Source organism: Egretta garzetta, unplaced genomic scaffold, assembly GCF_000687185.1.
Source record: "Egretta garzetta isolate BGI_Z169 unplaced genomic scaffold, ASM68718v1 scaffold135, whole genome shotgun sequence".
In the NCBI taxonomy this organism is placed as follows: domain Eukaryota; kingdom Metazoa; phylum Chordata; class Aves; order Pelecaniformes; family Ardeidae; genus Egretta; species Egretta garzetta.
This window is the reverse complement of record NW_009259594.1, coordinates 814,875-835,484: the sequence shown is the minus strand read 5'-3', so window position 1 is coordinate 835,484 and position 20,610 is coordinate 814,875. Positions and strand designations below refer to the sequence as shown.

The 20,610-nt window shown below is 49.4% G+C and overlaps 2 protein-coding genes across 3 annotated transcripts in view; one reads left to right on the top strand and one right to left on the bottom strand.

The window, feature by feature from the left end:
* Positions 1-3,760, top strand: part of MFSD13A (major facilitator superfamily domain containing 13A) — an 8,540-nt gene extending 4,780 nt beyond the window's left edge. For both annotated transcript variants that reach the window (XM_035893685.1, XM_009638078.2), the window contains 4 exons: positions 60-156; positions 892-1,063; positions 1,658-1,851; positions 2,058-3,760. In XM_035893685.1, the coding sequence (XP_035749578.1) occupies positions 60-156; positions 892-1,063; positions 1,658-1,851; positions 2,058-2,311 (717 nt within the window). In that variant the 3' untranslated portion in view covers positions 2,312-3,760. The remainder of the gene's footprint in view (positions 1-59; positions 157-891; positions 1,064-1,657; positions 1,852-2,057) is intronic.
* A 1,752-nt stretch (positions 3,761-5,512) lies between these two features.
* ACTR1A (actin related protein 1A) lies at positions 5,513-16,076 on the bottom strand. Its single transcript, XM_035893686.1, has 10 exons — positions 15,982-16,076; positions 15,009-15,084; positions 14,087-14,212; positions 13,161-13,285; positions 12,595-12,811; positions 9,286-9,378; positions 8,409-8,583; positions 7,477-7,538; positions 7,061-7,101; positions 5,513-6,691 (listed from the first exon to the last, which is right to left on the bottom strand). Exons 1-10 carry the CDS (start codon positions 16,059-16,061, stop codon positions 6,589-6,591), a joined length of 1,098 nt encoding a protein of 365 aa, XP_035749579.1. The 5' UTR covers positions 16,062-16,076; the 3' UTR covers positions 5,513-6,588.
* Positions 16,077-20,610: the final 4,534 nt, after the last annotated feature.

The window sequence follows — 20,610 nt, the reverse complement described above, 5'->3', positions numbered from 1 at the left end:
TTTGTCTGTTCTCTCTTGTTGTTCCTGCTGCCCAGCTCGTCTGCATGCTGCCTTTACAGGTTTTTCACTGCCACTTTAACAGCAACTTCTTCCCTCTGTTCCTGGAGCACCTGCTGTCAGACCAGATCTCTGTCTCTACTGGATCCTTCCTGCTCGGTGAGTCTCAGGTGGGACTGGAGGGAGCAGCGGGGTTAGGACATGGCCTGAGTCTGGATTTGCTTTTCCCCAACTCCACCTGGGGAGAGGTGTGCTCACGTGCTGGTCTCTGGGCTGTAAGTGTCACACATGCTCACACCCCACATGCTTCCCTGGGACCTCCAAGTCATGCTTCCTCGGCACAAGAGAAGTAATTGGAACCTTTTCTACTGGTGACGAGCCCAGTGTGCTGGACTTTGGCCTAGACACCACAGAGGCATTGCTCTGAGCATTAGTGGCTGCAGGTAGTGTTCCCAGGATGCAGCAGGGAACACAGCCCTGAATTTAATCCTTTTCTCTCTGTGGCATATGGGCCATTTCCAGGCTGCCGCAGATCTGTGGGCACTGGTCCTAGAGTTACCCTGGGAGGGTTCTGTGTGGGCCAGGTCTGGTCACGCTGTCCTGTCCCTCTCATTTCTGCTCCAGGGCTGAGTCCTAGCCCCTGCGTGACACTGGGCAAGTCTTTTCTTCCTTCCTGCCCATGAGGTTGAGGGAAGAAGGCCTCCCTCTGTAGGAAGAGCGTTTTTTTTGAGTAAATCTGCTAGAGCCTTCTGTACATGTGTGGGGGCTATTCTGTGCTGTGTGTCCTGCAGCCCTGCTGGCGATAGCCAGCCTTGTCCCCTCTCAGTATTGGTCCTGGGGGCATGGTGGGTACTGAAACTCCCCCAAGCTATTTGTGCCTCTGTCTCTGCTCAGGTGTTTCCTACATTGCCCCCCATCTCAACAACCTCTACTTCCTGTCCCTCTGCCGCCGCTGTGGGGTTTATGCTGTGGTGCGAGGACTCTTCTTCCTGAAGCTGGCTCTCAGCGTTGTCATGCTCCTGGCAGGACCGGATCAGGTGTACTTGCTCTGCATCTTCATTGCCAGGTAGGCAGGCAGCACTCGCTTCCCTTGCTCTCTGCCACCTGGGAGGGGAAATTACTTGTCTCTGGTTTATGGAGAGGAGCAGGAGGTGGGGAGCAGTAGCCAGGGTCACACAGAATTCATGTGGGTCCCAGCTCTGACCACAGCCGAGCTTGGGACAGGTCACTGCAGAATCCACTGGCTGTGCCTGCAGCAGAGCGAGGGAGGCAGCGATGTTTAGGACAGAGACCTGGCAGGGTGGGCGGCAGCCGGCAGCAGCCTCTCCCAGCTGCTGAGCTGCTGGGAGTCACTGCTTTGCAGTCCTCTCTGCAGCCTGCCTGCAGCCATAGCCCTTGGCATGTGCTGCAGCTGCCCTGTTAGCCACTGGCCCAGCGTGTCCTGTCCCCAGGCCTGTCTGTGTGACAGGTAAGGGCTGATCCAAGGCATCGCTGCAGGGTACACAAGGCGTATTGCTAGCAGCGTTCCCCTCTAGCCCTCTGAAATTCTTATTTTAAGCATTGGGGAACCTTTTGCATCCCTCTCCATTTTCTCTGATCTCTCACCCACTCCCATCGTTTCTTGGTGCCCTTAGTCAGTGCTTTGCCTGTTGTTCTGCAGCAACCGGGTGTTCACAGAAGGGACCTGTAAGTTGCTCAACCTGGTGGTCACTGACTTGGTGGATGAGGATCTAGTCCTGAACCGTAGGAAGCAGGCGGCCTCAGCGCTGCTCTTTGGGATGGTGGCTCTGGTCACCAAGCCGGGCCAGACCTTCGCCCCTCTGATCGGCACCTGGCTGCTCTGCGCATACACAGGTAAGGATGCTCCTGGGGAAAGCAGCGGGGTGGGGGCAGACCTGTGAGTTCAGTGCCCTCCTCCATGTCCTGTGCCCTGGGTGGGTGCCGAGGGCTCTTCCAGTTGCTAAGCTGTGCCCGGTCTCTGCATCTCCGAGGCCAGTCACGCAGAGAGAATGGGTCCATCCTCACTGTCCCTGGTCTCACAAGCTCTTTTCTGATGCCAGGCTACGACATCTTCCAGCGCAACCCCTTGGGCAATGTGGTGAGTGCCCAGCCGAAGCTGGAGTCTGACGCAGCCTTGGAGCCAACCCTTCGCCAGGGCTGCTTTTACCTCCTCGTCTTCGTACCCATCACGTGCGCGCTGCTGCAGCTCCTCAGCTGGTCTCAGTTCAGCTTGCATGGGAAGCGACTGCAGATGGTGAAGGCTCAGCGCCAAAGCCTGACGCAAGGCCGAGCACCGGAGGTCAAAACCATCTAGGGGTGCCTGAGCCCCTGGGGGTTGCTGGTTTCCGGCTGGTGCAGGACGGCAGGCTAAGCGCAGGGATTGCGGGCTGAGAAACCCCCGTGTTTACGGTTCAACTGTGAAATGCTGTAATGCCAATGTTTACTCTTTCCAGGAGGTGGTCGCTGGGGAAGGCAGAGAAGCTCAACGTGTGAGGGGCCTGGGATAGATGGCTTGGCCACAGGAGCAAGGATATTTTGTCCTAGCCTGTCCCAGGGAGCAGAGGGCTGCTCATCCCAGCAGGGAGGGGCTGGGTTGCAGTGTGTGCTGGAGACAGACATGTCCCTGGGTGCAGTCCCCTGCCCTGGGCATGGCCTGGGGGAACTGCAGCCTTCCTGGCTCAGCAGGAGGAGAGGGCACAGGGAGTCCTTCCTTGCTCGAGCCCTGCAGCTTTGGGGAGTGGAGTGGGAGGCTCCCTAGGGACCGTGGGGGTGATTGCAGGAAAGCAGGAGCAGGGATGGGAGGACCCTGAAGGCCTTTCCCGGTAGCTGGTACAACCCCTCCCACATACAGTGCTGTGGTTCTGGGACCAAATCCACTCTTAGGCATTTCTTGTTCCCAGGATAATATCCTGCACAGCCAGGGACAGCTGGCTGTGCTTGGTTTATGCTGAGGCTCCCTCCTTCGTGGCCTTGCAGAGGGAGTTGTTGCTGGGCTGGGAAAGGCACTGGGTTTGAACTGGGCTCAAGCCTTGAGCTGGAACATCTGATCTGGCATCCCCGTGCCTGTGTTTATCCCTCCTCTCCCCTCCACAGCCCCGTGGGAGCAGATGAAAGCGCCTCCCTGCCTAGGGCCATTCCCAGTGAGGCAGCCTGGCGCCTTCCCCTCTTACAGGAGGAGAGCACAGCCTGGAGGAGACACCAGGTCTTGCTTTTGTGCCTTCAATTCCTCTTGGGAGTCTGTCCGACACAATGCTGGGCAGTCACAGGGTTGAGATTTTACCTCTTGTGGGGAGAGACAGACACCTCAGCTCCCCTCCGCTTGAAACGGTGCCCCAGAGTGTGATCATCTCACCTGGCTGCCGAGGCAGGGGCCCAAGGAGGAGAGCAGGTGCTTTGGTGTCCCTGGTTCTGGGCTGGTAGCCACCAACAGGATCCCTTGAGGTGGGGGAGTGTCTCCTTGGGCCCTGCACCCTGTCTGGGGGCAGGCAGAAGAGATGTGCCAAAGCAGAGCTTGGCACGCAGGCAGCGTTTGAAAGCCCTTGCGTGCTTAGGGAGGTGCTGTTCTTTGTTTAGTGCCAGGTTCCCTCGGGGTCTCAGCCCCCAAACCTGCCATCTTGCCTCAGGACACGGCTGCCTTCTGTCTTGGACCAAGCCCTCCCTGCCACAAGGCTTCTGTAGCTGGCTGAATCATAAGTTATTTGTGCGACTTCTAACAAAGTTTGAGAATGATTCATTTCATAAATTAAAGATGACCTTTTCTGTACCACTTGGTGATTTTTTTGTGGGTGGATCTAACCTGGCTGGGTTTGTGCAGTGCCACAGGGGCACGACTGTGGTTGTGTGCGAGAAAATGGGGACTGTTCCCCTCCAGCTAAGCTCTGGGGTCTGGGCCCATTTCTGCAAGGGAGGGGGGAGAGGAGCAGCAGGCTGGTGTATTGCCTGCCTTTTGGGGGGAGGCAAGTCACTTACCCCTGCTACTTTGGAAGGTCCTAGGCCTGCCCTCTTCCTTCAGCTGCTTTTGGGGACAAGGCTGGGGCTGGTTGCTGGCCCAGGCACTGCACCACCTTCCCACCCCCCCCACCTGCCCTGGGAGCAAACCTTGCTGTGTCCATTCCCTGCAAGTGCCGGGGCTGGCACCAGCTCTTCTCCCAACAGTGGCACCACTCAGCCAGGGCTGCCCTTGCTGCCTGCGCCAGCCCTCGCTCGCAGCTCCTCTGCCTCGGCTGCCCTTGACCTGCCTGGGGAAGGCAATCCTGGACCAGCGACGGTGTCTCCTTGCAGCGACTGGCCAGCAACAGTTCTGTGTGGACGAGAGAACACGAGTTACCTCCTTAAAACTGCAAATGTGGGAAGATGAGGCCAGGAGGCATGAGGGTTGTATATGAATGACTTTATTTAAGTATGCTGGGCACCACCAGGCAACACGGTTTGGACAGTGTGCAAGGGAACAGTCAGGCAGATCGAACAAATGCTAGTTTGGAGACGGCACCTTTCTGTCCGGTCACTGCAGGTTACAAAATGGAGCACTGCGGCTTCTGCAAGGCCAGCAGAGGGGCTGGGGGCCGGGGGGGGGGCAGGAAGAGATCACTGGCACTGCCTGGGGCACGTGGTAACTGAACCCAGAGGGGTTTGCTGCTTCCCCACCACATGCTGCAGCAAACCAGCAAGAACGCAACTGGTTTTCCAGCAGAAGGCTGCGCACTGATGGCTTTTTTCTACCTGACACGTTCCTGCTTAAAGAAAAAAAAAAAAAAAAAAAAACAACCAAAAGACACCAAAAAAACCCCTAACACAGTCTGCTTTGATGGTCCGATGGGTGTAGGTGAACAAGCAACCCAGCTTGGGCTGGGAAGGGACCACCGCACCTGCCTACAGCCTCTTCCAGCCCGGCATCGAGCCCGCAGAACGTGGCTCGGGCCAGGGCAGCACATTGCATGGTGCTGCTCACAGCTGCTCCAGCTTCTGCCACACCTCGCAGCAGCCCTCCAGCCCTTACCCCCTCTCTGTGCTTGAGGGTGACCCCCAGCTGTGTGTGGCAACAAAGAGAATGGAGGGGAAGAAGAACTGCCACCCAGCAACACCAGCTCCACCGCTGCTGCCGGGTGCTGCAGAAAATCCACACTGGGGATGGAAGAGGGGAAAAAAAATTTAAAAAGCACCAAACACCACATACAAAAAACCTAAAGGGGAAATAGTGGCACAACCCAGCGCCAGCGGGTCCACAGGCCTGCCCCTCGCTGGGAAAGCAGTAGAAGCAGAGCAGCTACCAGGTGAGCAGAAAGGCGTACGCAGTACAGAGCCCCGGCGACAGCTTCCCCCTCACTTGGGCTTCCTGGTGCAGTTTATTGTCCTCCCATTTAGTGTATTCACAGGGAACAGCGAGGCGCCCTAAAGAGCCGTTACTGGGTGGTGCCGCAGGGCTGGCTGTGCCGCTAAGCCTGTGTGCTGCGAGCAGCGTTAACACCCAACAACGGACGGCTGCGTAGCAGGCGTTCAAAGAAGACCCAAAGCGTAATTCCCAGGTGCTGTGGTCAGTATTTGAGATATCTTCAAGACATTTCAATAAATAAAACAATTCTTACATTACAATGCACCTTTCCAATTATTATTTTGCCCCAGAATGGATAAAGTACACAAGAGTTATGCCTGGCTGCAAATACATGCTCCCCGGGCCCTGACATGGCAGGAAGGAGGGAAAAACAGCCTCGACTCTTACAGTAAGAGAAAGAACGTGAGAACTCAGCGCTGTAAATCTTGGCAGGTTGAGGGGGAACACACAAGTGCCTTCACCCCTCCTCTGGGGCACTTGCTTCCAGAGGAGAAAAGGTATTTAAAACAAGGTATGAGAGAATAACCGTCTAGTACAATGGTAGCTGATTAGGTTTGCTTTGTTCTACTCCATGCAATACAAACTAAGTCCTATCACCAACTGCTCCAGCGGTGGTGCAGACCCACGCGTCAGGCTAAGAAGTTACACACGCATACGCACACTCACGCACCAAGAACAGTGGGGGCAAATGGGCTTAACTGTTGAGAATGTGCTTTCTCTTAATAAAAAAATATATTAAAAACAACTTCAAAAAGCTACTGATGGTGAAGACACCGCTGAAGAAGAAAGTAGCTACGGGGCCTCAGCTATGCGTTTCCAGATGATCCAGGCATCGCAGTCGGGCTGACTAAAGCCTGCATGAGCAGTCTGCAGCGGTTGGCTCCCTTCTGGCTTGCTAGGCAGTTTCTATAAGCTGTTCCCTTTGTTTTTGCTTGCTTGTTTGTTTTACAGTGACAAACGTGATTGCGATACAGAAATTAAGGTACTGAAATGAAAAAGGAATGGGCCATTCTGGAGAAATTCAGACTGGTATGTTTGCCTTTCCATTTTAAAAAAAAAAAAACCCAACAAAAATAAAATAAAAAAAATAAGAAGTTAGTAGTACTAATACAACCCTCCTGCTGCTGTTGTCTTTGCTCAGTGACATCGGGGCATGCTGGCGCACACACACACACACAGGCAGCTCTCAGACACTCGGACTCAGAAAAGCGAGTTTAGAACTGAAGTGAGTCTTCAGAGGAGACTGAGGACAGATCCCAGGGCTAGAAGGTTTTTCGGTGGAGGGCACGAGCTCCATCTTCTTCATATTCCTTTTTCGAAACCCACATTTTCTTAAAGGTGTCCAGTGAGGCCAGGATAGAGCCGCTGGGGAGAGACAGGCATGTTATGGGTTAAAGGAAAATGTTGGGGGCACCCTCATCATATCCCTGCAGAGATGAGCTGTTTCTATTGCATGACACTTCCCCACGTCAGAAAGGTGCCGAGGCTCCCCGTCATCTACAACAGAAGTGCTCTCTGGACAGTCACTTCCTCTCCCGTTCGCCTCAAACGTGCCGGCGCTACAGAGCGCCCTCCCCAGCGACCTGCTGGCTGCTGCTGCGGTAATACGCCGAGCATCGCGCGAAGAAACCCTCCTGACGCTCCGCACCAGAAGGGACAACACTGCGAGCACCGAGGGGCTGCGCCTCCCCAGCCCTCACCCCACAGCGAGACGTGTCCCCGAGCAGTACGTACCCAATCCACGTGGAATACAATCTCTCCTGAGGAGCCGATATCTGGGAGAAAGAGAGCATCAGTCAACACCTTCCCAAGCTCCCGTCTGCTCCTCCCTGGCACACTGCTCCCCACTGCACTACAGCTAACAGCTGACAAACACAGGCATGATCTCTCCCACCAGTCCCCGCCCCACCCCCCTCCCAAAACAGCCACTGTTGTCCAGGATCCTGGACAGGGGTTGTGTTGTCAGAGAAGCCACCTTCTCAGTGATGGAACTAAACAGGTTCTCATCACAACAGCAAATACTGTCGGGCTGTCTCAGGAATGTCGTTTCTGGTTTGAAGCAACTGGCAGCTGCACTCTCAGCATGGTTGTTTAAAGGCCACAAAACAACACATGTAGAAAGCGATAAACACAAGAGAGATTGCTCCTACCCTTATTTTGACGTCCTTCGGAGCCAGTTTCTTCACTTCGCTCAACAGCCTGTCACCAAAGCCTAGACAAGACAGAAAATGTCTAGTGCGACACCCTCAGCAGAGTCCCAAGTTCCATCTATTAATGATGTGGACATGTCCTATGCAGTCCTATTCAAATATCCCACTCCAGATCTCACACAGACACCAGTCTGGAGAGGCACAGAACGCAGCCAGTGCGGTACCAGGATTCTGTCTCACTCAGACCTCAAACACTGGCACAATGGGCTCTATCCCTCAGCAGCAACTTGAGACAAGCAAGCAAGATTTTTAGCTAGGACCTCCTCCTTCCCTAGGCATTCCTCCTGTGTCCAATCCATTTTTACAAGGGAGCGGGGGTTGAATGGGAAGACCAGGACCACTCTGGAGATGTCTGCCCGTGGATAACAGACTGACGGGTTCTGGAAGAGGGTATCTTTAAGTTGATGGGGACCAGCTGAGCCCTGAGAGGATGGGTAGAAAGCTTTTTGCACACACGCAGCTGGCACTTTGTGCAGTACCAGGACCACTGGACTCTCTCACACACCAGAGACCTACAGGAACCTTAGGAGATGCGAGAGCCTGTTAGGTACCTAGTCTCAAATATCCTGAACTACAGCAGAAGGAATGAACACAGCTGTGCAGTCCTGACACAGGCAGAGCGATAGCAGGAAAACAGTAAGAGGCTTCAAGCCCAGGAAGCGTTTTAGAAGGGCAGAGGTGTCTTGCATACCCAGAAGGGCAGGACTAGGACTCAGAAAATTAGACGTTAACCCCACCCAAGAGAGCAAAGTTCCCACATCCCTCGCCCCACAGGACAAATTGGGTGATCTAGGATATCTTCCTAGTTTCACATGAGAAGGAAGCAAGAGATCAAGTATGTCACAGCCCACTGAAAGAGGAGAGGCAGGAACCTTTGAAAAGCGTGGAGCCTCCAGACAGCACGATGTTGGAGAACAGCGTTCGCCTCAGGTCCATGTCTGATTTTTGAATGGCAAAAACAAGCACCTCATGGAGTCCTTCACATTCCTCCCCTATCAGGTCTGGCCGGAACAGGAGCTCCGGGGCTCGAAAACGGGCAGGGCCAATCTGCAAGGAGAGAAGTTAGCACAGAGAAGAGAGAGAAGTGTGGCTCTGTTCACTGTCTACAGTTTGGGCCTACTTTTCTTAGGTGAAAACTTCAGAGTAACGAACCAGCTCTCAAGTGAATGCCAGTTTGGTCTACTGCTCCTTGAAAAGGCGCTATTTCCATTCTGCAGATGAAAGAGATGCAGAAACTTGCTCAGGTCACCGGCAGAAAAGGGAGCTGATCCACCCTGGTCCTGGAGGTAAGACCTGTATTTCCTCTCCTTCAACCATTCTATAGAGGGGTCAGTCTTTTGAGGAATATTCCTAACACACTCTTCAAAACAGTTGTTTCTGCACCTCTAGGCAGGACAAAAGTCACATACAAAACCACTGCTGAATTTAGTGAGCAGATAACTACCCACGCTCCGTACCTAATCTGCATAAAGATTTGTTAGATCAGAGCCTGTGCTCAAACAGCTCAGAGTCCCCATGGTCTTGCTGCATTCTTACCCAGGACTTCCAGTAAAATCTGTGAGGTTTCTAATAATGTTTTCTTCCCCTAAAATTTCAAGTGTCCAGTCAACAGCCTGGGATGAGTTCTGGTCTTTTAAAATTATCCCCTCCCACCTAACACAGCATTAAATTTCCCATCACTAGGCAGAAGGCTATTCTGGAAACCCTGTGCTTCGCATTACGAATCCTCTGAGGGTGGTCCTTACAAACCTCAATAGTGCTTCCATCTGGCAGGTAGTACTGAGCCTTCTCAGTCTCCAGAGTCTCATCCTTCTGGGGGTTTATTGACAGATAGCAGGCACGCTGCAGAGGAAAGAGAGTCAGGGAAAGGGAGATGAAAAGGGTAGACCCAAATGCCTCTGATAAAATACTTTTCTCACTAAAATCAAAATCAGTTTATCCCTTGGGGAGACCAATTTCAACACTATTTTGTGCTGGGGAAAAGATCTTTGGGTTCACATCAGGTAAAATACCTATTCATGCTACAGCTCCACATGATTACAGACATGAAGGATACTCACATCCCCTCTAGCTGCTGCTCACCTCTTGCTTCCAGCTCCCTCTTACTGCTTAGTAGTTACCTCCCTCTAGCGCAGATGGGGTAACTATCCTGTGAGCACTTCCAACCTACTGTAGGGCAAAGTAAAACACGCACCTGAAACACCTTTAGTGACATTAATCTTGTATAAACATGGGCTCGGGTCACTCTGCAGCAGATTAGGAGTATGCACAAAGTCCATTACTACATTTCAATGGGGTAAATGGCAATAGCAATAAATAATAATAGCAAAAATGATAATAGCAATAAATAAATAATAGCAAAAATTTCTTAACATGATCTGAGCTGCTCACTTCCCATTGCTCACCTACATTTTAAGTTACAGGAAACAAAATACTTTGACTTTTCAAACTGCTCTGGCACCCCATATTTTTTATTCCACAGTAAAGCTTTGCTATTCCAAATTGTTATCATTTGGGGATTAAGAAAACCAAACCAAACATCTAAACAGAATCACTGAAACATTTAGGTTGGAAGGGGCCTCTTAGATCATCTAGTCCAACCCTCCTGCTCAGGCAGGGTCAGTCAGAGCAGGCTGCCCCAAACCACATCCAGTTGTGTTTGGAGTACCTATGGAAGAATCTACAAACCTCTTCAGGTAACCTGTTTCAGTGTTTGGCCGCCCTCACAGTAAACCAAGAAACAGAGAACAATGTTTGCACTGAAGTAGCTATTAAGGGTTCCCCTTTTAAGGTAATTTCTCCTCTACACTATTCAACATCCTCAAATTTCTTTCATAATATTTTTCCCCTTTAAAAAAAGATAAAAATCTTGAGTCACAGATCACAAGCAGCTTTTGGGACTGAGAAACTGCCATGTCCAGGATCTCTGCTTTGTGCTTGCCATGTTGCATTCAGGCTGCACATCCAAACTCCTCCCAAGGCAAGGAAGTCACAAACACAAGAAGCCACACTCAACCGCTCAGATTTGCAAATCAAGCCACAAACAGCACCAGCATCGATAGAAATCTCACTGCAAGTTCCAAGCACACATATCCTAGAAATCTGCAACACTTTCACCAGCTAGGATTAAAATAAAGCAAAAGGTATAGGCTGGAGAGTGAACATCAGGTTGTTTTCCCCCTTCAACAGTCTCACTGGTGAGGGTAGTCAGTATGCAAAGCAGGACTTGGCTCACTTTTCTCTGGACTATACGCTCAGGGAAACAGAGCGGGGGAAAGATTGCACTGGTGTTGCGTTTAACAGTCAGCACAATCTCTTTCAATAGTTTCGTCACCAAAGATGCAAAGGGAGCCTTGGCCATTTATGAAGAGTACAAGTCTCTTGCTTTGTCCCGCAAGGCCACTGCAATGGCACCGCAGCTGATGCTTGGTACAAAACGGGCTGCTTCTGAAGCAAGTTCTCCAGCAAGCCTTTGATCACTACTACATCTTCTGGTCCACAGATGCTGTGGTATCTGCACATGTCAGCTTTTTTCTCCCATTCAGCCATCAGCACTTGCAGAACAGAGAGAGCTGCTACCAGGTTAAAACCTACAAACCTATAAAGCCTCCTGCTCTGGGCAACAGGCAGAAGCCATTCAGCTGTACCGTGACATGAAGCGCAAGCACTGCTCCCTCAGCACAGCCACACTGAGCTATAGCCATGCAGAACAAGCAAACTATTTCCATTATGGCCCTTTGCCGGTAGGTTACAGGCTCAAGAATAGCTCATTTACACTCTCAAACCCTGGCAGAGGCTGCTGACTCAGCCCAGGGTTATCTGCAGCAATCACAGCTTGTGACGGGGGCCTGCAGCAACTGCCAGGCATCAGCACGCAGCAGTCACAGCCAGTACAGATCTGAGGACTGACCCCATGTACTGAAGGCACAGATGTGCAGGCTGTCCTGAGTCACACACAGCCTTGCTGAAATCAGAGCGCAACCCATCTGTGTGAGCACAGCAACGCTACAAAGCCACTGTGAGTAGTCACCAGCTCTGAGCTACTATTCACTGTTCTACCTCTGTCCTCCTCTCACCTTTGCCTCCTCTCACCTTTGCCTCCTCTCACCTTTGCCTCCTCTCTTGGCACACAACAGAAGCCAAGGTAACTGCTTTGCTAGGGATCTTAATCACGCCTTTCCAAAACTACTGCGTAGCTCTAAGGTCACTGAACACTGCAGACCCTATAAAGAGGGGAAGCTTTTGTAAACGTGAACACCGTGAGTGAATTCTTTTGGGGGGGCGAGCAACTTGCAATATCCCACTTGTGATCCCTACCTGCCATGGATTTTACAGAGCCTTTCCCTGAAGGGTAAACAAACAAGCGAGAGAGATCATCAGACCCTGAGAAACTACAGCACAGATAAATGCAAAGCAGATGCTGAACCACCAGCCTGTCTTCACCTCCATGTCAACAGCCCCTCAACGGGGATTAGATGTGACCTTGACTGTAAGTCTCACAGAATACAGGATGGCTGAGGTTGGAAGGGACCTCTGGAGGTCATCTTGCCCACCCTCCTTGTTCAAGCACAGCTGCCTAGAGCAGGCTGCCCAGGACCATGTCCAGATGACTTCTGAATAACACCAAGGATGGAGACTTGACAACTCTCTGGACAACCTGTACCAGTGCTTGGTCACCCTCACAGTAAAAAAGCTTACATTCAGACAGAACCTCCTGTGCTTCAGTTTGTGCATCTTGTCCTGTCACTGGATATCACTGAAATGAGACTGGCTCTTTTTTTCTTTGCACCCTCCCTTCAGACACTTATATACATCGATGAGATCCTCCCCAACCTTCTCTTCTCACAGCTCAACAGTCCCAGCTCTCTCAAACCTGTCCTCCTATAAGAGATGCTTCAGTCCTTTAATCATCTTAGTGGCCCTAGTGGCCCTCAGGTACATAAAGGAATGAGGTGCAGAGCTAGGTAGGCTGGCACTTCCTGATAGGTTTTATGAGTCACGACTTCCCTTGGGGAGAAATCCCTTCTTGGATAAACACAGAAACAGACAGTGCATCACCTCCTTGATGGTCTTGACGATCTCAAACTCAGAGGTTGTGTGGAAGTCATAGCCTTCCTTCCGCAGGTAGAGACGCAGGAAGCGTGAGACATCACGGCCAGCAATGTCAATCCGCATGATGGAGTGAGGCATGGCAAAGCCTTCGTAGATGGGAACCGCATGGGTAACGCCATCCCCGGAGTCCAGCACCACTCCTGTAGTCCTCCCAGTAGCGTAGCTAGCAAAGGGGCAAACAATCAAGTCAGAACAAGTGGTTCAAAAGTGACCCCAAGCATGCAGCACATCCAGGCTCAACTCAGGGAGCAGAGATTTCACATGAACAGGGGATAGAAAGACCCAAAAAACTAGTTCTCATCATAGTTCAGCAAATTCCTGTAAAGTCTTTATTACAGAAATTAAGATTGAATTTCAGTTCTTCCTTGAAAGAATCCTTCCTTGAAAAGGGGATAAGTCAGACATCACTGTGGTCTTCTGCATGGGTTTTTTTTGGGTTTTTTTTTGTTTGTGAAAAAATGGATTCCACAGCAACATTTCACAAGCACAAATCAAAGACGAAACACACTTACAGGCTAAGCACAGCTTGCATGGAGATGAATAGTGCTGGCACATTGAAGGTCTCAAAAAACACCTCAGCAGCACGCTCTCTGTTCTTGCGTGGGTTTAGGGGTGCTTCCGTCAGCAGCACAGGATGCTGGTAAAGAAAAGAAGGAGCTGTGCTGCAATAACCAGAAGGCAGCTAGATGTGCGTTACTGAAAATTTCTGCTCTGCGTATTTATTCACTTTAGGAACCACTGGTGCAAGAGGACAGGTAGAAGGGAGTAATTTCAGGTACTGAGCTGTGTTAGACTGTGAATAACCTCTATTAAGTTGAGGAGCAACAGGGCTCTGGTCTAGTTCCAAAGAAGTGTTAGAAAATCTACTCTGTGAGTGACACTGTCCTGTGAAGGGTGAACAGGACTACTCTCAGTACCAAATGTCAGCCAGATTAGCCGAAATACACAGACCCTAAGAAAGGGTGAAGGCATATGGTCTTAGCATGAGCAGGCAGAAATATTCCCACTCCACTTATACAACCTATTGCTCTCAGCCATTTAACTTTTTTTTGGTCAGCTCTTTCCAGACCACAGGATTGTGGTTTTCTCCTTCCTCACTTCAAATCATGTCACTGCTGAGTGGATATGCCTGATGTGCAGGCAGAACAGGAAAAGTTAGAAGCGCTTGGCCTAGAGCAGAATCATTAGAGAGAGTGTGAATAACAAATGTTGAAAGTCAGATTTTCAGTCAGGCCAGAACATTAGATCTGGGGAGGAATTCTGCTTGGACACTTCTTGTGCAGTATCTCCCTGAGAGGTAGAAGAGCCCAGTTTAACAACAGACACATTTAGAAAGACGAGCAAAGGAAAGTCCCGTATCTTTCCTGGAGTTCCAAGGCTCCTGGTGTTACAGACACACTGAATGATGCCTGTGCCATTACGTAATGAGGTATCTCACCTCCTCTGAGAATGTCTGAAGCTGGTCTTTTGAATACACATACTGCCAAATGCGCTCCATGTCATTCCAGTCCTTCACTATGCCATGCTCCATCGGGTATCGGATCGAGAGGAGACCTCTGTGCTCCTGAGCAAACAGAAACGACAATAGAGCATACCTGTCAGAGACTCAAACAATCACATTTCTGAGCACTGTGACTATGATTTAATCTGTCTGACTCACTTGGTTTTGATTCCACTAAAAGACAATTTCTGTCTAGTATATAGGGCAAAACCTGAACATTAATCTCATGAATACTTCTCTGGGAGAGATGCTTGTGGTTAAACAGCGCCTTTTCAGACCAAGTAGGAAAGTCTGGCATTTGCAGAGCACATTCCATCCTTACAGCTTTCAAGCCAACGAACAGACACCTATCGAATGGTATCTTTGTTCTACCAGCTCAGTCATGATATAAAACTTGATATAAAACATGATATATAACAGGGTGGCATCAGGGAATGTAGTTCATAGGGCTCACGAGAAATGTGAGGCCCTATGACTACACGCTAACAAAAGCAGGACTGTGGAAAGCAAGCTTCTCTCCCAAACCAGGGAGATAAAAGGCAACCAAGTAGGGTCCATTTCTAAAGTTCCCAGTCAAAAAGATGGGGATGTGACCATACAGACCTAAAAGTAGCCTAGAAAAAAAAAAAAAAGGAGAGCTATAGAAGGACTTGGGCAAAAGGTCTGTGGTCAACAGTTTGGCACAAGAATTTCATCAAGCTTCCCACTCCATCTTGGACACACTTAGAAGTGACAATCCTCCTAAGATCTATATGCTGATACCAAGGAACCACAGCCCTTTTAAGCACAACTGCTACAGCCCCTCCTTACAGCAGCATACCGAGATACAAGGAGAAGTGCAGTATACAGGTTTTCTTACCTCTGCCTTTGGACCAATGAAAATGTCCCCTTCTAAAGCACCAGCCATAACACGAATGTGCTTTGGTCTGCCCACACTAGAACAGAGGCAAGAGTATAAATGCTTCGAGAGAGCGCTTAGATGCACCCAAGGATTAACGACTATGTGTTCCTCTCTCTCCTAACCAGAACTTTGTAAAGTGATGGGTGAGTCTGGGGCACTACCAGGCGCAGGCAGACCCAGCTTTCCTCTGTCTGAGCTAATCTCAGAATCAGAGGTAAAGGGAACATATTGTAGACACTTCTGAATTGGCAGGACATAAGCCAGCTGACTCTGGCCCCACTTTCCCTGATGATTCAGGACTGATTTGTTCCAACAATGCCTGGGGTGAATACGGCTAGACTGAGCAATGGTCTGAACTGATAGATCCACATGGTGTTGCCTGACCTCAGGTAGGCTTCTGAGATTTATAGTCCCATACCCCACCTGACCATACAGAACACATTGCTCAGAACAAAAATATACTCATTAAAACCCCACCCTATTGAAAATAAAAGCCAGCGACTACTCAGAGCTCCTGATTCAGCAGTCCTTCTTCCAGTAAAACTCTGAGAAAACTTCCTAGGAAGTTTGGCAGGAATCAAAACGTCAGACTACACACCAAATAAATATAGAGGTCTTCACACCTCTTATCCCAACTTTGTCTTTTTCCTGGTGTTCTAAAGTCTGAAGACTAAAGGATCCTACAGCTTTGGTTGGGTGTTGAGCCTGACAAAGTGGTAAGTTACCTTTTATGGTTTGTTGTTCCCTGCACCCCCCCCCTCAAATCTCTAAGTACTTAATAGAGAGATCTCCTCGCCCTGATGCTTCTGTACAGCAGGCAGGCAGAGAGTAACCATTTGCTCCAGTTACAAAAAGGACCATTCTTCCCCTCTATGAAACAAAGAATTGGTACACAGTACTAAGAACTTACCAAGTCCATCAGAATACTTACTAGTTTGGAAAGCAGTATTTCGGTATTTGATCGCCTGCAAAACCTGCTTTAATCACACCCGAGCCCTGTGGGAGGAACATACAAATATGTGAGCTGTAGGCCTCTCAGAAACAGCAGATTTAGAGAGGAGGTAGAGAGGGTGGAGGAAAGGACTGTGTGAAACAGGTTGGAGTGGAGACTAGGGAAAAGAAGATCAGGTGGTAGATAAACTAGCTAATGCTAAAGAGGCAGGTCACAGAAATTTGGTTAGAAAAGACACTGGAAACTAAACCAGACTGGAGTCTGGAAAGAACAAAGGTACCAGTCATTCTGCAAGGGAAAGGGCTGGAGGCAGGAAGAGTGGCTGGCAGGATAGGGCTTGTTTAAAAGGGACAAGGAAGAAGAGATTAGGTATGACAGTCAGGAAGGCGCAAATCCAAAAAGCCTTCTGCAACATTCAAAGCAGCAGAAGCAGCAAACACAGAGTGGGTAAAGCCAGCGGCAGGGAGGCCCTGGCAGGGAGTCAGCGTGGGCATCTGGCCCTACAGCTCCCGTCCCCCTCGGTATCATCCAGAAGCATCCTGGGAACCTCCTCATCTACTTGGATCTGTGCTGACTCCTCCATTTCCTCTCCCTGCACAAGGGAATGACATCTTGAAACAATGAGCAGCTTGCAGGAACACCCAAGTTTTGCTAAGGAGAGGATTTTCATAGGATCTCCTCAGATAAGCAGTTTCACTGATAATCCCAGAGTACCATGGGAGCAAGCTCTTGTGCAGAAAGAGGAGCAGTTCTTTTTTATCCCATACTAGGTGAAAACACATGCTTTGCTCTGAAACCAGTGACCCATGAAGCGCCTGTTCACCCTCAAGGGCTCTGCAGCAGGACTGCTCTGTTTATGAGGCCAAAAATTTTGGCTGCCCCAGAGCATTTTAAAATGAGAAGCGACGCAGTTCCTCCACTGCTTTCCCCTTCCCACAACCTCTGTGTGGGTCAGCACCACTGCTTTCACTTGGAAGCTGAGGCCAAATGAGTCGCTCAGGGCTCTGCCAGACGAGCTCTGGCTGCAGCAGTTTCCAGCGCTGCCATCCCAGCTGCCTGCCCCGTTCCAGTGCCAGAGGTTACCAGCCAGAGCAGCCTCAGCAGAAAGGAATGTGAGGCGGCCCCAGTCTCTCCAGTTCACAGTCCAGCGCCTTATTCCCAAGCTAGTTTCAGCGAGGTGCCAGGCTTTGTGGAGAACATGTGTGCTCTGCCACCAGGGCCACAGCACTCCTGCCTTAAAACCACTCGAGTCAGATTTGCCAAGATGCATCTGTAGGAGACAAGTAGGAACACTCTGCACACCAGACCTAGCTAGTTATAAAAGACAGATGGCTCAAATCCTCATCTCCTGACACATGCCTGCAGCCAGGCTGGCTCAAGGAGCACACCCAAGCTGGTACCCAGGCAGGACTACTCCCTCTGGGCAAGAGCGGCTCCCAAGGTCTGCCCTAACAGGTACTGGTGTGACAAAGTGGCCTGTGAAGTGTTAAAAAGACTTCCTTTTAGATAGAAACTCTTCTGGCTGTTCACTTCAAGCTCACGCAAGGAATAAATCGAAACCACTATTTTGTCTCTCCTTATCATATCTTATAAACAACTCTCTACCTAGGAAATAATACCATCCTTTGTCAAGCCTTGTAGCAAAAAAGTTGAATCAAACACAGTAAAACATAACCACATCAGAATATTGTGCTCATTGAATATTTTATTCAAGATAACGACAGATCTTGCTGCCAGGACAGCCTGCCGCTGGGAAGTGGCTGCAGGAGAACAATGATGCTCCTATTTTAATGCAGAGATAGAAACTTCCTTATGCCAGGCCAAAATTTACCCAGCATGTCCTGGTGAGATTCCCAGCAAGTTAGGCATTTTAAGATTCACAAATCGAAGTTCAAAGTTAACTGAATGCGTCCGTAGTTCAGAACTCCTAGCTGGAGTCAGAAATGAATGACTGTTTTGAATGTACCAGTAGGATGGGACTTCAACATAGTCGTGCTTCCAAGTGCCTGGGAATAGCACCGAGCACAGCTGTTTGCTATCTCCGCACTACAAAGACCTGACAGCACTTTCTGACATTTTTTTTTTTTCATGAAAACATTTTATTTCTTTGAAGATGTGTGCACTGGGTAAATCTACTTATTACAAACCAGTCTGAGAATCCTACACAATGAGAGGAAAATGTTTAAATTTTGATATAACCCTTGCTGATTCAGAAGGTTTAAAGTAAAGACCTGTTTTTTCAAATATGGGGGGGGGGGGGAACCAAAACAAACGCATCTTCCCTTCTGCTACAAGCTCCGATTTATTATAAGAATTTCAAAATTAACATCCTTCCACCAGTAACTATCCTGGCTGGGTTTTCATCCCATTTTCTTTGTTTATTTTGTGCTTTTTTTTCCCCCCGATATCAGCAAAACAATAAAAGAAAGGAAAACTACATGTCAAATGTAAAGGTCAAGGAAGATAATCTCATGGAAAATTCTTGTGAGTACCTTAAAGTAATTGAACATGCCTCTTCCACTAGCTCTGTAGCTAGTCAGTTATTAATTCATTCATCTGGATGCATTCAGGACTTAAATTTAAATGGAAATCACCAAGAGAATCAATCTGCCCTGCAGCACTTTTTATGGAGTGCATGTGTGATATTGTTGTAAAACTACTTTATTAGATATACATTTTATAAGATCAAGAACAAACGAAAGACACAACAGTCCTTACTGACAGCTCAGCTGTTTAAAATGCCACCACTTAAGACTACAAAGCCAAATTTTATCATCTTTTATGTAAACAGAGACAATTCCATGGAGGTCAAGGAATTTGCACTTGCTTAGGCCACAGCTGAACCATGCATTAGGCTCATCAGGGCTCCCAGACCATTTATTTCAGAGAGAGCTTGTTGGAGTGCAAGATGGGAACACAACACTTAAAAAATTACCTATTAGACAATGAAGACTAGTAAGGTACAGCTCCAACCTCTCACTGTAGATTACAAAACTCTCCCTGCAGAAAACATGAAGCGGAGTGTACTGTTTAGTAAGAGAAAAAAACCCCTTTGGTGATTTTTTAGCTACATATCTTGATGTCCGTTTGGAACATTCTGAGATTCTAGAGCAGAGCTGGGACTGGGGGGTCTGGCTTGTTCACCAGCTCAGTACCTCAATTCCCCCCCCCACACCCCGAGACAGAATAACACTGAGCCTTGAAAAGCTGCCTGCAGTTGCGGAGAAGCAGTAATGAGGCAGCAGAAACAGCAATACCTGCTCTGTACAGCTCCGCTTCCCATGCCGCCTGAACTCAGAAGAGTACCAAAAATGCAGTGTCACCACAAGGCTCCTCAGCTGACAGCCTACCAGCGTTAAAGGCAGATATCACAACAACTGCTTCATTCTACTTATTGTACAGGGAGGGAACTCATTTATCACAGAGGCAAGAAGAATAATTAGCTTTTACAAGACCAGCTGATAAAATGAGAAAAGAAACAGTCGGTTGCTGGCACATCAGCCCTTCTTCAAGTCTGACACAGGGGCAGCAATCATTGCACTAAATAACAAATGGACAGGCTGAAATTAGGCATAGGCTGCTATTATATGGCTATAGCACAACAAACATCCTCACAGCACCAGAGTGCCTGTAAATATCTTTAATGCTTAGCCAATCACTTGGTATCACAGCTGGGTCGGTGTTACTACAGTAATTTCTAAGAACAATCAACCTAACTTATTCTTTAATGTCTCCAGTAAAGAAGACAACATGTTTTTTTCCACATAGTCAATTCTACTGCCTGATCTCCTTTTCCGTTAGATATTTTCCTTCAATGTCTAACCTAAAATCTCTCTGCTACGATTGCAAGGGAAGGAACAAAACCAAAACTGTATCAGAGAGCTCAAGTTGTAAAGGAAATTGGGATCAATGATAAAGAAGGGGTCAGAAGAATAATTAGCTTGACCTGAGAAGACCTACAATCATTCAACTTATGGAAAAAAAAAAAAAGCAATAGGTTGAGAAGTGCTAGGCTGGCCAGTCCACGTCATATGGCAAAAAGATTCAGCAGAAATTAAGACGATGGAGAAAGAAGGGAGCACAACACTGACCCTCTGAAACAACAAAATCTGAATCACTGTCAGCAGAGGTCAGAAGGGAGGAGCATGAATTTGTGACTCAGGACACTGAAGGAGGCTCCCGCCAAAATACACCCGCCCACCCCTTCCTGGATAGTCCTTTCTCCTGGGAGGCCGGCATGCACGGGGCTAATCAGAGCTGGACCCAGAAGCATCTCACCAAGGCGAACACTCTCATTCATCTCCAGCCCAGCTATTGCCCACACAGGCTGAAGGCCTGCTTTGAGCTACCGGGAGGCGTTATCAGCTAGGAGCAGCCATCTGCCGCGCCACACCCCACAGTCAAATTAAAGCTGATGCAACCCATGCTGGGAGCAGTTCCTGCAGGAGCTCTGCCTCCTGCGGGCCCCGGCAGAGGCACGGGCACCTCGGGTGCCAGCACTCCCTCGCTGTCACCCCTATGCCGGGTGCGCGGGGAGGGGGTGGCTGGTACTGGGGGGTGGCGTCCCCCTTTCGCCGGGCCTGCCCGGGTGCGGGGCTGGCTGCAGGG

Bases quoted from the DNA above. Each gene is read 5' to 3' on its own strand.
- ACTR1A (XM_035893686.1), bottom strand. From the start codon at position 16,061: ATGTTCCTCCCACAGGGCTCGGGTGTGATTAAAGCAGGTTTTGCAGGC. The intron at 15,085-15,981 runs GTAAGTATTCTG...CCTCTGTTCTAG, and splicing joins AAATACTGCTTTCCAAACTA to TGTGGGCAGACCAAAGCACA. The intron at 8,584-9,285 runs GTTTGTAAGGAC...CTCTCCTTGCAG, and splicing joins CAGATGGAAGCACTATTGAG to ATTGGCCCTGCCCGTTTTCG.